The 15,419-nt window shown below is 43.5% G+C and overlaps 1 protein-coding gene across 1 annotated transcript in view; it reads left to right on the plus strand.

The window, feature by feature from the left end:
• The window catches only part of elp3 (elongator acetyltransferase complex subunit 3), an 88,057-nt gene that overhangs the window by 52,057 nt on the left and 20,581 nt on the right, over positions 1–15,419 (plus strand). Inside the window, exons 12-14 of the mRNA XM_080191856.1 lie at positions 419–484; positions 4,204–4,431; positions 9,189–9,270. Coding sequence (XP_080047982.1) covers positions 419–484; positions 4,204–4,431; positions 9,189–9,270 — 376 coding nt within the window. The remainder of the gene's footprint in view (positions 1–418; positions 485–4,203; positions 4,432–9,188; positions 9,271–15,419) is intronic.

Raw genomic sequence — 15,419 nt, forward strand, 5'->3', positions numbered from 1 at the left:
TAGAATCCCTACAGTACAGAAGGAGGCCATTTGGCCCATCGAGCCTGCACCAACAACAATCCCACCCAGGCCCTATCCCCATGACCGCACTTATTTACATTGCTAATCTCCCTGACACTAAGGGGCAATTTATGGCGAAATCATGATGAATTAACCCAACCCACACATCTTTGTCTGTGTGAGTTTCCTTCCACACTACCTCGGGAGAACATGCAGACTCCGCGCGGACAGTCATCCGAGGTTGGAATTGAATCTGGGTTCCTGCCGCTGTGAGGTAGCAGTGCTAACCACAATGCCACCGTGCTGTCCCCTTGATGCAGACTTTGTGAGGACCAGTTAACTATGAGGTGATTCTTTTCAAAGATTCCCATGGTACAAGCCTTGGCGATTTTGACATTTTGTCCTGTGTTATTTTCAGTGTCGCGATGTCCGAACAAGGGAGGTCGGGATCCAGGAAATTCATCACAAAGTGCGACCCTATCAGGTGCGTGAGCAAAACGAGTGCGTTTTTTGTCTTTGTTTGGGGCAGGAGCTGACAATCAGACTTCCAATTCTCAAACCTCACTCATTCTAGACTTTCAAACTGAGCCTTTGTTTCTGAAACCTATGGTTTTTTTTTAATTACTGTGAAATATGTTGAAAGGTAAATGAGGATGAGGAAGGCCATTAAGTCCATTTTCTGTTGAAATCTACAGTCTCTTCCTCCATGTAACTAACTTGAATGATATTTGTAACCTCGTTATCTGCTCCAAATGTACTTCAAATGTTAATCACCATGATGTATGTGTGACGATGCTTCTTGACATCAATGCTGAATTGTACATTGCGTCAACAGCACAGAAACAAGTCTAATTGACCCAACTGGTTTATGCTGATGTTTAGACCCCACAGAATCGTCCTCCCATCCTAATGACTTGTTCCCCATGCAACACCATAGCCCTCTATTCCCTTCCCTCTCAGACCTATGCAGCAGTATTCTACACTTCACTCACTTCCTGTGACAGTAGGTTTCATGTATTCACCACTGGTTTTATAGAAGAGGCTGATGGTAACCGACTCTCTGACTTTGTTCATCCAGCCTGCGCAGAATCGCTGAGGTTCTGTTCAGATGGGCTCTGTGTAGAGAATCTGGTCCTTTTGCAGCATAACGCATTGCAATACACAGCATCTTGCATGTTGGTCACTAATGTCCCGGGTTGTGCACCTCTCAGTTTTGGTCACCGTACTTACGCAAGGATATTTTGGCCTTGGAGGGAGTGCAGAGGAGGTTTACTAGGCTGATGCCGGAGTTGAGGGAGTTGAGCTATGAGGAGAGGCTGAATAAACTAGGCTTGTACTCGTTAGAGTTTAGAAGAATGAGGGGAGATCTCATTGAGACATATAAGATGATGGATAGGATAGAGGTGGAGAGACTCTTCCCACTCAGAAAGGACAGTAGGACTAGAGGGCACAGCCTCAAGATAAAGGAGGTGGGGTGGTTTAGAACGGAGTTGAGGAGGAACTTCTTCACTCAAAGGGTGGTGAATCTCTGGAATTCTCTGCCCGTTGAGGTGGTGGAGGCTGCCTCGCTAAATATTTTTAAGACGCGGGTTGATGGGTTTTTGATAAGCGAGGGGATTAAGGGTTATGGGGAGAAAGCGGGAATGTGGAACTGAGCCACGACAGATCAGCCATGATCTTATTGAATGGCGGGGCAGGCTCGAAGGGCTAGATGGCCTACTCCTGCTCCTATTTCTTATGTTCTTATGTTCTCTCACAATCTACCCAGAGGTGGTCCCGCAGGCTAAACTTAGTGTCTGATTCTCTTCAATGCAAGTCTGTGCCAACTTCTAATTGTTCATAGTTCTTGAAATGGTGGGTAAGCAAACTGTACTCTGTGAAGTGGATATTCCTAAATTGTAGGAAGCTTCATCTTTGCCTATTTGCAGCAGCTCACAAAGGTTAGGAAGAACTCTTGAACGCCTTTCCTCCGTCCCTGTATTCCCTCATGCATTTACATTTTAATCACCTTCATTACTCTCAGGATATCAGATTATAATCTGTGGCCTTCCTGAGTGGCAGAAAGCAATTTGGATGATAAAGGAGCTTTGAACTGTTCCTGAAATGCTTCAGGGCTGGCTGCAATTCTGCTCCACATCATTCATTTCTTTACTAACTTTTGATTATCGATTTTCTGGAGGGTAAAGCATCTTGGGCTGCAGCTCAGAGATAAGATGTGAAGACGAAATAAAAGAAAATTGTCTCTTAGCAGGGATGAGCATTGATAATACCCGAGAGGTCGCACTCACTGATCCTTCCACATCTGAAAATATACCTGTGCTGCTAACAGCAGATATTGATGACCCACGCTGGCCAGATCCCATCCAGATCCCTTCTGAACTTGAAGTGTTTAAATAAGCAGACATTTCCATCGTAAACTGCCAGAGTAAATAATTGGTCATTTAACCAGTTCAGTTTGCTTCACCCATAACCACTTGAGGCCTGTTTATTGGTAAACCCGTATCCTTTTTGTTCTTTTCCAACACTCCTCCACTCACTCTCTCAAACTGGTTGGACCCCCTTGAGACTAGATGCGGTCAAAGCGTGATCTAATCTCAGTGATTCTAATGACACAGGATTTCATAGGGTAGATAAAGAGAAACTATTTCCTCTGGTGTGGGAGTCCTGGAAGAGGGTGCATAGTCTTACAGACAAAACCCCGCAGATGCTGGAACCTGAATGAAAAACATAAAATGCTGGAAAATCTCAGCAGGTCTGACAGTATCTTTGGAGAGAGAATAGACTTGAAACGTTGGCTCCGTTCTCTCTGCATAGATGCTGTCAGACCTGCTGAAAATTTCCAGCATTTTCTACCTTTGTTAACAATCTTAAAGATGGTTTATTTATTAGAATCACAAGTAGGCTTACATTAACAGTGCAATGAAGTTACTGTGAAAATCCCCTTGTCGCCACACTCCGACGCCCACTTGAGTACATTGAGGGAGAATTTGCCATGGTTGATGCACCTAACCAGCATGTCTTTCGGACTGTGGGGGGAAACCAGAGCACCCAAAGGAAACCCACGCAGGCATGGGGAGAATGTGCAGACTGCACACAGACAGTGACCCAAGGTGGGATTCGAACCTGGGACCCTGGCACTTTGAGGCAGCAGTGCTAACCACTATGCCACCGTGCCGTCCCACTGAGTCATCCACAGTACAGCACCCTCCATAAAGAATGTATATTTTGGATTCAGTAAGATGCCGCCTAAAATAACAAACTTTTTTAAACAACTTGCAAAATTCAGGTCATTTTTATTAAAACTGTGGCAGTTAAGGGATGTTTTGGTTGCAGTGCTTCAAATTCAGAAGGGCTGGGACATACTGTTTTTCTTGATTGAAGGTCATTGGTTGAGGGGACAGAGAAGAGATTAAATGTAAAAGATTTAGTGCAGGAGATTTTGTTTATCTTACACCGAGGGCTGTGGAATACATTTCTCTAGTTGAGTGATTGAAGCAGAGACCATGTCAGCGTTTTAAGAATAGATTAGACAGGGTGGTGAATGGTTTGGAGAATAAGAGCATTTGGAACAGAATGGACACGTAGGATTACAACTGCTGCTGTCAAAGAGGATAAGCACCAGCACGGAAGGGGCGGCACAGTGTACACTATTTAGCACTGCTGCCTCTCAGCACCAAGAGCGCAGGTTCAATTCCAGCCTCTGCTGACTGTGTGGAGTCTGCACGTTCTCCCTGTGTCTGCATGGGTTTCCTCCGGGTACTCCAGTTTCCTCCCACGCTCCAAAAATGTGGTGTCTGCATAGATTCCCTCCCACAGTCCAAGATGTTCAGATTAAGTAGACTGATCGTGGTAAATTATCCATTACTGTCCCAAGATGTGCAGATTGGAGGGGATTAGCAGGATAAATGTGTGGGGACAGGGAGTAAAGTTCTCTTTCAGAGAGTTGGTGCAGACTCAGTGGGCTGAATAGCCTCCCTATACACTGTGGTGATTCTATGATTCTATTCAATGATCTAAGTTGGTTAAGTTGAGGCAGTGCTGTGCTGTAAGCTATATGTTTGTATGCTATATTAGACAGATAATTCTCCCCAACACACTGTAATAGCTTGTCTCTGTAATAGCAGGGCCTGAATGTGTAGCTAATGGAATAGCCTGCCCTCTACAATGTGAATAACTGAGTGTGTGGTTAATTTTTTTTTTCAGGTAGAGCTGGTGAGAAGAGATTATGTAGCGAGTGGCGGATGGGAAACGTTTTTGTCCTATGAAGATCCCGAGCAAGACATTCTTATTGGATTACTCCGCCTGCGGAAGTGCTCCAAGGAAACCTTCAGGAGTGAGCTGAAGGGAGGAGTGTCCATTGTGCGAGAGCTCCATGTTTACGGCAGTGTAGTGCCTGTCAGTGCACGCGATCCGTCCAAGTTCCAGCATCAGGTAAGGCCAAAACATTGGAGCGGTTTGATTCCACAAACAAATACTGACACAGACTTTTTCACCAAGATTCCAGCTTCAAAAAACAGCCATTTATTTTATTTCAAACTCCATTTGTTGACCCTCAGCGGAATGCTGGGAGCTTTACTGTGATAGTGAAATGGTCAACAAGCTATCCCACCCAAGGATCTGTAACACACACTGATTTGCACCTTGTAGAAATGCCAATTCCTGAAGTTGCATACCACAGCACAAAAACTGACCATTCGGCCCACTGCCTATGACTATGTTTATGTACCACACAAGCCTTCTCCGATGCTACTTCATTGGGTGGCACGGTAGCGTAGTGGTTAGCGCTGCTGCCTCACATCTCCGGGGACCTGGTTCAATGCCCGGCTTGGATCAGTGTCTGTGTAGAGCTTGCACATTCTCCCCCTGTCTGCATGAGTTTCCTCCCACACTCCAGAGATGTGCGAGTTAGGTTGATTGGCCATGCTAAATTGTCCCAGGATGTGTATGTTAGAGGGATTAGCAGGGCAAATATGTGGGGTTTTGGTGTTAGGGTCTGGGTGGTACTGTAGTCAGTGCAGGCTTGATGGGGTGAATGGCACCTCCTGCAGTGTAGGATTTCTATCTTGCCCCGTGAACAGAGCCTATTCCTCTTGCCCTCATGTGCTTACCTAACTTCCCTTAATTGCATTGATCTTATTCATCTTAGCTACTCCATGTAGTGAATCCCACATTCCCACCATTCTCTGGGTAAAGATGAATTTCCTATTGGAAGTATTAATATCTTACTGTAATATTCCGTGGTTGAGGTGACCCTCACAAATTTAATCTCCTGCCTTTGAAGTCCAGATGAAACACTTCTGTGGCCCCAGAGCTACAAGCTGTATTTTCTTCACACAAGATTAAAGTACAGCAATTAAGTGACCACCATCCACCAATCCACCCCCACAAAGAGACCAATCATTAGTATTGATTTTTCAACTAAACCAGTGGGCTGACAGATTACAAAGTGGACACTGTGTTCATTCGGCTTCAGAAAGATAGCACGCTAAATTCTCCCTCAGTGTACCGGAACAGGCGCCAAAGTGTGGCAACTAGGGGATTTTCACAGTAACTTCATTGCAGTGTTCATGTAAGCCTACTTGTGACTAATTATAAAAACTCATTCAGAAAAACCAACAAGCTCCTTGAGCTTCTCTGGACTAGTGAAAAGATCTTTTTTGTTACATTTCTCAGTTTGATGAGGAACTGTCAGACAGTGAGGAAGGTGGGATAGGTCAGGTCAACTCCATGACATTGCTGTCTGACTCCTGAACCTTTAACATCTGCCTGTTGTTAAAGTATCCTTGTTATATTTGGGAAACTTTCTTCCTCAGTCTGTTGCTGACTGTCAAAAACTGGCCTGTTGATGCAAGCTGGCTTTAGGTGGGGCTGAACAAGTCTAATCAGAATGTACAGGTATGAATCTTTATTCAGTTCACTTCTGGATCAGCCTCGTTGGATGTTGAGCAAAAATAAGTTCATGAGATATAGGAGCAGAATGAGGCCATTCGGCCCATTTGATCATGGCTGATATACCCCTTACCTCCATTTTCCTGCCTTCTCCCCATAAACCTTCAACCCATTACCAATTAAAAATCTGTCCAAATCCTCCTCAAATTTACTCACTGTCCCAGCATCCAGCACACTTTGGGGTAACAAATTCCCCAGATTTACTACCCTTTAGGAAAAGTAGTTTCTCCTCAGCTCTGTTTTAAATTTGCTGTCCCTTATCTTAAGACTAAGTGGTTATCAATGCTGGTGACTAGCGCTAACTTGCAGGAAGATCTTGCCTGTTGCATTGAAAAGAAAAAAATTGAGCCCAATTGTAATTAGTTTTTTTCAATAATTTTTGGTTAATATTAACTTCCTTGCTAAAGTTTATAAAGGTATGAATGAGGTAATAAAACAAAACTCTTACATTAGTGAATCCGAGCACCATACAAGCTATATGACGCAGGCCTCAGTACATTTCATTCAAGATTCAAGTACATTGGAAACTGTAATGCGAATTTCAATGGTTATGAAGTGGAGTAGAGACTCCAGTTGTCTTGTTCCACCAAAGACTTTGAGGTGAAGATGCCAGCGTTGGACTGGGGTGGGCACAGTATGAAATCTCACAACACTAGTTTAAAATCCAACAAGTTTATTTGGAATCACAAGCTTTCGGAGCACTGCTGCTTCATCAGGTGAGTGGAAGTTAGTTCACAAACACGGCATACCTAGGCAGAGACACAATTGCGAGATATGGTGGAGAAGTCGGCGTTGGACTGGGGTGGGCACAGTAAGAAATGTCTCAACACCAGGTTAAAGTTAATTATCTTAATTATTGTTAAAGAAAAATTATTTTGCAATTGTATCTTTGCCTGTATATGCCATGTTTGTGAACTAACCTCCACTCACCTGATGGAGAAGCAGTGTTCCGAAAGCTCGTGGTTCTAAATAAACCTGTTGGATTTTAACTTGGTGTTGAGATTTCTTACTTTACCAAAGACTTTGACACATTTCCTGGCTGTTCTACTGCTGTTCCCATATTTCATTGTCCTGTCTTCTCCACCTGGCTCAGAGGTGCACACACGCAAACAATTCATTTGACCCCCATCTCTTTTGTCTTCCACTACGTCATCTAATTGTCTTATTAATGAATCCAATGTCCTGACCTCAATCTCCTTTCCAGCTATTGATAGCTCCCTAAATAGAAAAATACTCCCTGACATGGATTTGACACCTGATTTTTCATTTTACCTTGTTGGCTTGTTATAAGTACTGCTGTTCTACTTTCTGTATCTCATTCAATATTTTGTGAACCTCACTTACTCTTGCTTTCTTTGAGAAAAGAAACAAATAAAGAGAGATTTTCATTTATCTAGAAACCTTTGCAACTTTCTGATGCCCAGAGCACTTAACAGCCAATTAAGTGCTATTGAAATGCACTGTTCCTTTTAGTTACAACAAAGCTCTGTTCACAAACATATATTTCAATTTTATTTATGTATTGTCACAACTAGGCTTACATTAACACTGCAGTGAAGTTACTGTAAAAATCCCCTAGTTGCCACGCTTTGGCACCTGTTCGGGTCAATGCACCTAACCAGCATGTCTTTCGGGCTGTGGGAGGAAACCGGAGCAGCCGAAGGAAGCCCACACGGACACAGGGAGAACGCACAGACAGTGATCCAAGCTGGGAATTGAACCCCGGTCCCTGGCGCTGTGAGGCAGCGGTGCTAAACACTATGCTGCCCATCACTGCCATTCTTATCCCGCAGCATGGCTCAGTCATGTTCTGTAGTCACCAGCCTTTTCATTTTGATTGATAACTTGAACAACACCTTTTAACGGAAATGAGGAAGGATTTCTTTGAGAGTCGTTCATGTTTGGGATTCATTCTGCACTCAATACATTCTGCACTCTCTCATTTCCTTCTCTATGAATGGTATGTTTTGTCTGTATAGCGCCCAAGAAACAATACTTTTCACCGTATGTTAATATATGTGACAATAATAAATCAAATCAAATATATTCAGATTTTTAATTGACAAGGGAGTTAAGGATTTTGGGGGGCAGGCCACGCTGGATCAGCCGTGATCTTACTGACTGACATAGCAGGCTTGAGGGGCCAAATGGCCTTCTCCAGCTCCTATTCTTCTGTTAACTTGCATTTTTATACCACTGTTAATGTAAATAATCAAGCTGGGGCACTTCACAAATGCCAGCAGATTGCTTTTGAAGGACAGTCTCTGTTGTCATCAGGGAAACACAACAGATTGTGTGCAGATTGTCACATTTCCCACATTACATCATTAACTGCCCTTTAAAAGTACTCCGTTGATATCTGTTTCTCTCCCTGTTCCCATTTGCGAGTGCCTTGGGATGTTTGTTTACATTATCAACACCATTGAATCGATAAACTGCATTTGTAATGGAAAGGCTGATGAGTGGAATATCGGAATTCTGCTGCAGGTGGAAAAGGGCAATGGTGTCAGGTGTTGCATTGCGAAGAGTCCTTTATCCAAATTATAAAAGAAACCTACATTTCAAACAAGTTTTCCCATTGTTCTAAATGAAGAACCTTCTCAGCACAAACATTTCCCATGAGACATCTGCTATGTTAGGAATAGGGTAGCTTGGTGGCACAGTGGTTGGCACTGCTGGCTCACAGCGCCAGGGACCCAGGTTCAATCCTGGAATCGGGTGACTGTGTGAATCTTGCACATTCTCCCCATGTCTGTGAGGGTATGCTCCGGTTTCCTCCCGCAGTTCAAAGATCTGCAGGTTAGTTTGATTGGCCGTGATAATGTCGCCCTTAATGTCAGGGAATTAGCAGGGTAAATATGTCTGGTTGTGGGTGGGATTGCTGTCAGTGCAGGCCCAATGGACCAAATGGCCACCTCCTGCACTGTAGGGATTCTGTGATTCTATGAAATGGTGTGCCTGGCCAGAAACAATGAGGGATTAGATTAAAATTACATATATTTGAGAAACAAAATATAAAAGAGCATTGGGAAAGTAATGAAGAACCAGAAGAGCAGGTGCTGTGTGGCCAGTGTTGTTTATTACCAAGGTCTTGACTTCAGAGTTAGCAGAGATGTGATGGGCTGAATGGTCTCTTCCAGCTCTGTAAATGTCTAATACTAACCTCTTTTAGTGGAGTCCTTTCCTTTCTGGAGTTGCCACCTTGTTCCTCAGTTCTGTTGAATGCCTCTGTTTTCCAGGGTTTCGGAATGCTTTTAATGGAAGAAGCAGAACGGATTGCTCAGGAAGAGCATGGCTCATCCAAAATTGCCGTCATTTCAGGTAATCTCCACAGTTAGTTCACAGAATGAAACATTGGTGTGTTTGATATAATCTACAGGTTAGACAATAAGGAACATTTCAAAACAGTGTAAAGCTGTTTTAGCCCATATTGCAGGTATAGTGAGTCTTACTAATCCTCTCGATCTGGAATCATTCTTCTTGAAGAAGCACGGATCTGAACATCAGTAGAAAATCTTTTAAAAGCTGTGAAGAATTTGGATGCCTTAAACACAACCCGTAAGACATGCCAAAATACAATTTATTGTTTCTGTATTATTACTTTATCAGCGGCATGGATATCAGGCAAATCTCCTTTTGATAAGGAACTTTTGAGAGTCGGGGGCATCAGAAGTGAGTACTAAATAAGGGTGTTCTTTCATAGCTTAGGAACATAGAAATAGGAGGTCCATAGTTCAGTTAGATCAAGGCTGGTCTATAGAATCATAGAATCGTACATTGCAGAAGGAGATCATTCAATCCATTGAGTCTGCACCGACCACAATCCCATCCAGGCCCTATCCGCATAACCTCATGCATTTACCCTAGCTAATCCCTCTGACACAAGGGTCAATTTAGCATGGCCAGTCTATCTAATTCTCACACCTTTGAAGTGTGGGAGGAAACCAGAGCAACCTGGAGGAAACCCAGGCAGACATGGGAAGAATGTGCAAACTCCACACAGACAGTGACCCAAGTCAGGAATTGACTTGGGATCAGGAATTGAACAGTCCCTGGCGCTGTGAGACAGCAGTGCTAACCACTTTGCCACTGTGCAATATAGCTATACAACAACTCCATTTGCTTAACTTGGTTCTGTACCTCTAAATACACTGACCCAACAAAAATCTCTCCATCTCAATTTGAAACCTCGAATTGGTCCCCAATTTGCCCTGTCTTTTGGAGGATTGTGTTCTAGATTTCCTCTACCCTGCGACTAAAGAAACAGTTGATGACAAGGGCATTTCTGATGGATTCCGATGGGAATGTCTACGCCTCAAAAGAGCCTCTTATTAGATTCTAACACTCATGTGTAATAATGCATTATTCAGTATGTTTCACTGTTACAGTGCCTTGCACGTCTTTCCACAACTTGGGGGCAGCACGGTGGCATAGTGGTTAGGTACATTGGCCATGCTAAATTCTCCCTTAGTGTATCCGAGCAGGCGACGAGAGGATTTTCACAGTAATTTCTTTGCAGTGTTAATATAAGCCTACTTGTGACACTAATAAATAAACTTAAACTTACACCATTTCTCATGCACTATTTAATATTTGACCTTGGCAATGGGCAACGCTGGCCAAAGAGCACTTGCCATCCAGCCTTGGTGGGCCAGAATGCATTTGGAGTCAAGCACACAGGATAGAAGTGGAGTTGCTTACAGCAGACTAGGTGGATGGGTTCAGATACCCAGCTGGGTTTTTACAATGTTCCAGCAGCTTTTACTGAGTTCCAATGCCAGTTACTCGTATGTTTTCTTCTGGAGTACAGCACAAGGCAATTAAACTTAATGCTATATGTGGATGAGTGCCCTAAGTGTGTTTCAGATTAGAGTAAGTGGCCCTGCTGGACTGTCGCTTGCTGTGATCATGTGAAAGCAGTTAGTCTGAGTGTGTTTGGGAACACTGCTTCCAAAGTCCAGCAATCACATCTGTTGGTGCTGCTTCATTAGCCCGGTTGCAGATTTGTATTTGTACTGTCATTACGCTCCAAAAGCTGATATTATCACTGAGGAACCGGCTGCTCCTTAAATTATAAATGGCTAAGGGGACCGGTAGTGAGCACACTGAACATTGAAAGATGATGGCAATCTCATTGTAGGCTCATTAACAGCAATCTAAAGGATATTACAGCTCTAACTGGAGAGAAGGGAAGCAGGTTAGATTAATTTGTGGATTACTGTTGCCGATTACAACCCGCCGCTGTTTGTCTAACTGTCGCACACTTTAAAGGCTTGCGTGCCATCATCCCCGTGAAGGAAGCAATTGTGGTGAACGGCAGTTTTGTCGTACCCAGCTATATATGTGTGTGAATTGTCTTCCCTGTTTATGTGAACTATCAGTGAATCTGGCAGCACAACAATAAGCCATTCAGCCCATCACGCCTGTGCTGGCTTTATGCAAGAACTATACAATTAGTTCCACTTCACTGTTTCTTGCCCAATAGCTCAATAATATTTTGCCAACAAGTATTTTATGCCCTTTTTGAAAGTTACGATTGAATCTGCCCTTTCAAACATTGCAGATCACAACAATTCTTTGATTTGATTTATCATTGTCACATGCATTGGTATACAGTGAAAAGTATTGATTCTTGCGCGCTATACAGATAAAGCACAGCGTACATAGAGAAGAAGAGGGGAGAGTGCAGAATGTAGTATTACAGCCATTGCTAGGATGCAGAGAAAGATCAGCTTAATACAAGGAGGTCCATTCAAAAGTCTGATGGCAACGGGGAAGAAGCTGTGACACTCGCTACATTAAAAAGTTGTATTTACGTCCTGTTGGCTCCTTTGTTATATTTTAAATACTTGTCTCCTGGTTAATGATCCTCCTGCCAGTTAAACAAGTTTATCACTTTATGCTCTATCAAAGCACTTAGTAATTTTGAAAGCTCAAATGTTCTCCTTGACCTTTGCTCTAAGGAGAAGCCACCCAAAGTTCTCCAGCATTTCCACATACCCAAATTCACTCATCCTTGGCATCATTCAAGTGGATCTCTCCTGCACCATCTCCAAGGCCTTGACATCCTTGCCAAAGTGTGTTTCCCAGAATTGGATGCAATTAATTGCCTTTGATGCATTGTCTGGACAGAAAGGGAAAGTGGAAGGGAAATGTTCAGTTTTTTTAAGACTTGCCTGTGGCATCGGCATGGAGGAACCAGGACAGATTGTACAGCACAGTACAGGCCCTTCGGCCCTCGATGTTGTGCTGAGCTATGTCTGACCCCAAGATCAAGCTGTCCCACTCCTTATCATTCTGGAGTGCTCCATGTGCCTATCCAATAACCGCTTGAAAGTTCCTAAAGTGTCCAACTCCACTGTCACAGCAGATAGTGTGTTCCACACCCCAACCACTCTCTAAAGAATCTACCTCGGACATCCCTCCTATATCTCCCACCATGAACCTTATAGTTATGCCCCCTAGTAACAGTTGCATTCACTCGAGGAAATAGTCTCTGCACGTCCACTCCATCTATCCCCCTCATCATCTTATAAACCTCTAATAAGTCGCCTCTCGTCCTCCTCTGCTGAAGTACAGTACAGGATGAGGATCAAGCACCAGAGATGCAAAGAAATCAAGAGGAGAAATTTAAGAATTTAATACAAGTTTTAAAAATAGGAATAGAAAAAAATACTGTCTCTAGATCAAGTGGACAAATCTCTGGGATCAAAAAGTTTTTCAATCCACATAGATCCCTACAGAAAGAGGCCATTTAGCCCATTGTGCCTGCACCCACAACAATCCCACTCAGGCCCTATGCCCATAACCCCACGTATTTACTGTGCTAATTTCCCTGTCATCTCTCTGCTAAACACACCCCTCCCCGCCCTGGTACTATCCACTGGGCCATCATGCCACCTGTGCTTTTTGCCATCATCCTCCAAAACTCTTTGACTGAGAAATTATCCTCTTGGTTTGGAAAATTACCAATCTCACTCTGTCACTTAAGAAACATAGGAAAGGTAAGCTAAATTATGATAGGCCGCTTAGAGTAATTTCAGCTGTGAGAAAGTTACTAGAACGTTAGAGATGGCAAGATTAAGCATCTGGACAAACTGATCAGGGAGATCCAGCATGGAAATGAGTAACAGATGAGTTAGGTCGAATGAGCCTAGTTGTATTTGGTGAAGAGTTAATCAGCGTGGTAGGTAAGAGATATTAAAGATGTGTCTATGGATTCAGTCAAAACATGGGAGAAATCCTCACAGGTCAGGCAGCATCTGTGCAGTGAAACAGAGTTAATGCTTCAGATGATCTTTCATTTCTGTCCATGGATACCAAAGGAGATCTGGTAGTTTGTAAACTTTTTAACTTTAAAAGGAGTTAATCGCTGTGATATTCCTTTGAAAGTTCCTGCTGACGTGGTTCTGATCTCTGACACTGTTGAATGTAATCTCAAGTCAAGCTTTAAAGCGTGGCTGAAAAAGTTATGTGTTGATTCTCCCACATGTACGATTCATCCAGAAAGAGTGCAATCCTGGTGTATTACATTCGAGGCTTTTAAAAAGTCCATTGTTCCTACCTAATGCACTGCAGTGTTCAGTGCCTATTCTTGTACATATCACACAATGACCTGCTTCCCTCTCCTTCAATGCTCTTTCATCCTTTAAGATTTACTGAACAATATATTGAACAATCGCTCAAATAACAAGCTGGATTTTGTGGAGTGGAGCTCGAATCCACAATGCACTGACTCAGAGGCAAGAATGCTGCCATTGACACCTAATTGAGGGGGAAGTCGCACAAATACCACTCTGTACCTGGCCATCTCAGTTATGCAATTTTTATCTGTTTGCAATGTCGATATCTGTCTCCTGCATTTGCATCAGAGTTTTTGATTTATTATTGTCACATGTATTGGTATACAGGGGGAAAGTATTGTTTCTTGCACGCTACACAGACAAAACATACCGTTCATAGAGAAGGAAAGGAGAGAGAGCAGATTGTTTTAGTCGTAGCTAATGTGTAGAGAAAGATCAGCTTAATATAAGGTATTCAAAAGTCTGATGGCAGCAGGGAAGAAGCTGTTCTTGAGTCGGTTGATACATGATCTCAGACTTTTGTGTCTTTTTCCCAATACAAGAAGGTGGAAGAGAGAATGTCCAGGGTGCATGGGTTCTTGATTATGCTGGCTGCCTTTCCGAGACAGCGGGAAGTACAGACAGTGTCAATGGATGGGAGTTGGTTTGCGTAATGGACTGAGCTTCGTTCACAACCCTTTGTAGTTTCTTGTGGCCTTGGTCAGAGTAGGAGCCATACCAAGCTTTGATATACCCGGAAAGGATGCTTTCTATGGTGTAGCTGTAAAAATTAGTGAGAGTCGTGGTGGACGTACTGAACTTCCTTAGCCTCATGAGATATTAGAGGCGTTGGTGAGCTTTCTTAACTGTAGCATCGATGTGGAGGGACTCGGACAGGTTGGTGACCTGGACATCTAGAAAGGTGAAACTCTTGGCCATTACTCCTTCATCCCTGTCGATGTCAATGGGAGCATGTCCTCCACTGCACTTCCTGAAGTCAGTGACTAGTTTGCAGTTTAACAGAACCTTCCTCTGCTCATTCATCTGTTGCAGGAAGAATGATTACTATATGCCCCTACCGAAACATTCTGAAGATATGAAGCAGCCTAACATGGTGTGTTTGCTGAGAGGAAGATGTAGCATGTGTGGCCCAAGTGGGGAAGAAGTTGTGAGAGCAGTAGCAAGTGTGCAAAATGGAAGCTGAAGGAGTTGGAACAAAGTGCCCCATTGGGGGAGCGTGGGAAGTAGAAGAGGGGGAGGGTGCCAGTGTTGGGGAGGGTGATGCAGGTCTGTTTCAGTATAAGAGATATTGGAAGAGGAGCTTTAACCTTGGTAATCCTGGTCAGGTAAATACATTTCTTCCTGCACTAGTGAGTCATACTGATGGCGTTGCTGTACCACTTTGAGTGGCATTTGCACACTTTCTTACTTGTGATGGTACAAGCCTGCACTGTCTCTTGAACTAGCTTTAGGGCGGCACAGTGGTTAACACTACTGCCGCACAGTGCCAGGGATCTTAGTTTGATTTCAGCCTTGGGTGACTGTGGCCTTTGCACATTCTCTCTGTGTCTGCGTGAGTTTCCTCCGGGTGTTCCAGTTTACTCCCACAGTCCAAAGAAAGATGTGCGAGTTAGGTGGATTGGCCATGGTAAATTGAGCCTTAGTGTCAGAGGGATTAGCAAGGTAAATTTGTTGGAATAAAGGGATAGAACCTGGGTGGGATTGTTGTCAGTGCAGGGATGGGCTGAATGGCTTCCTTCTGCACTATAGGGATTTTATGATCTTAATCGTTAAGAGGTGGAAGGTGGCTTGGAAAGAAATTTCCCAGATTTTGTTATCTCCAAATTGGCCTGGGGTTTAATTTAGTTGCCTGTCTCTGTAAATCACGTGGTTTTGGATTGGGCTGGG

Source organism: Carcharhinus amblyrhynchos, chromosome 7 (genome assembly GCF_965287045.1).
Source record: "Carcharhinus amblyrhynchos chromosome 7, sCarAmb.v2.hapA, whole genome shotgun sequence".
NCBI classification, from domain to species: domain Eukaryota; kingdom Metazoa; phylum Chordata; class Chondrichthyes; order Carcharhiniformes; family Carcharhinidae; genus Carcharhinus; species Carcharhinus amblyrhynchos.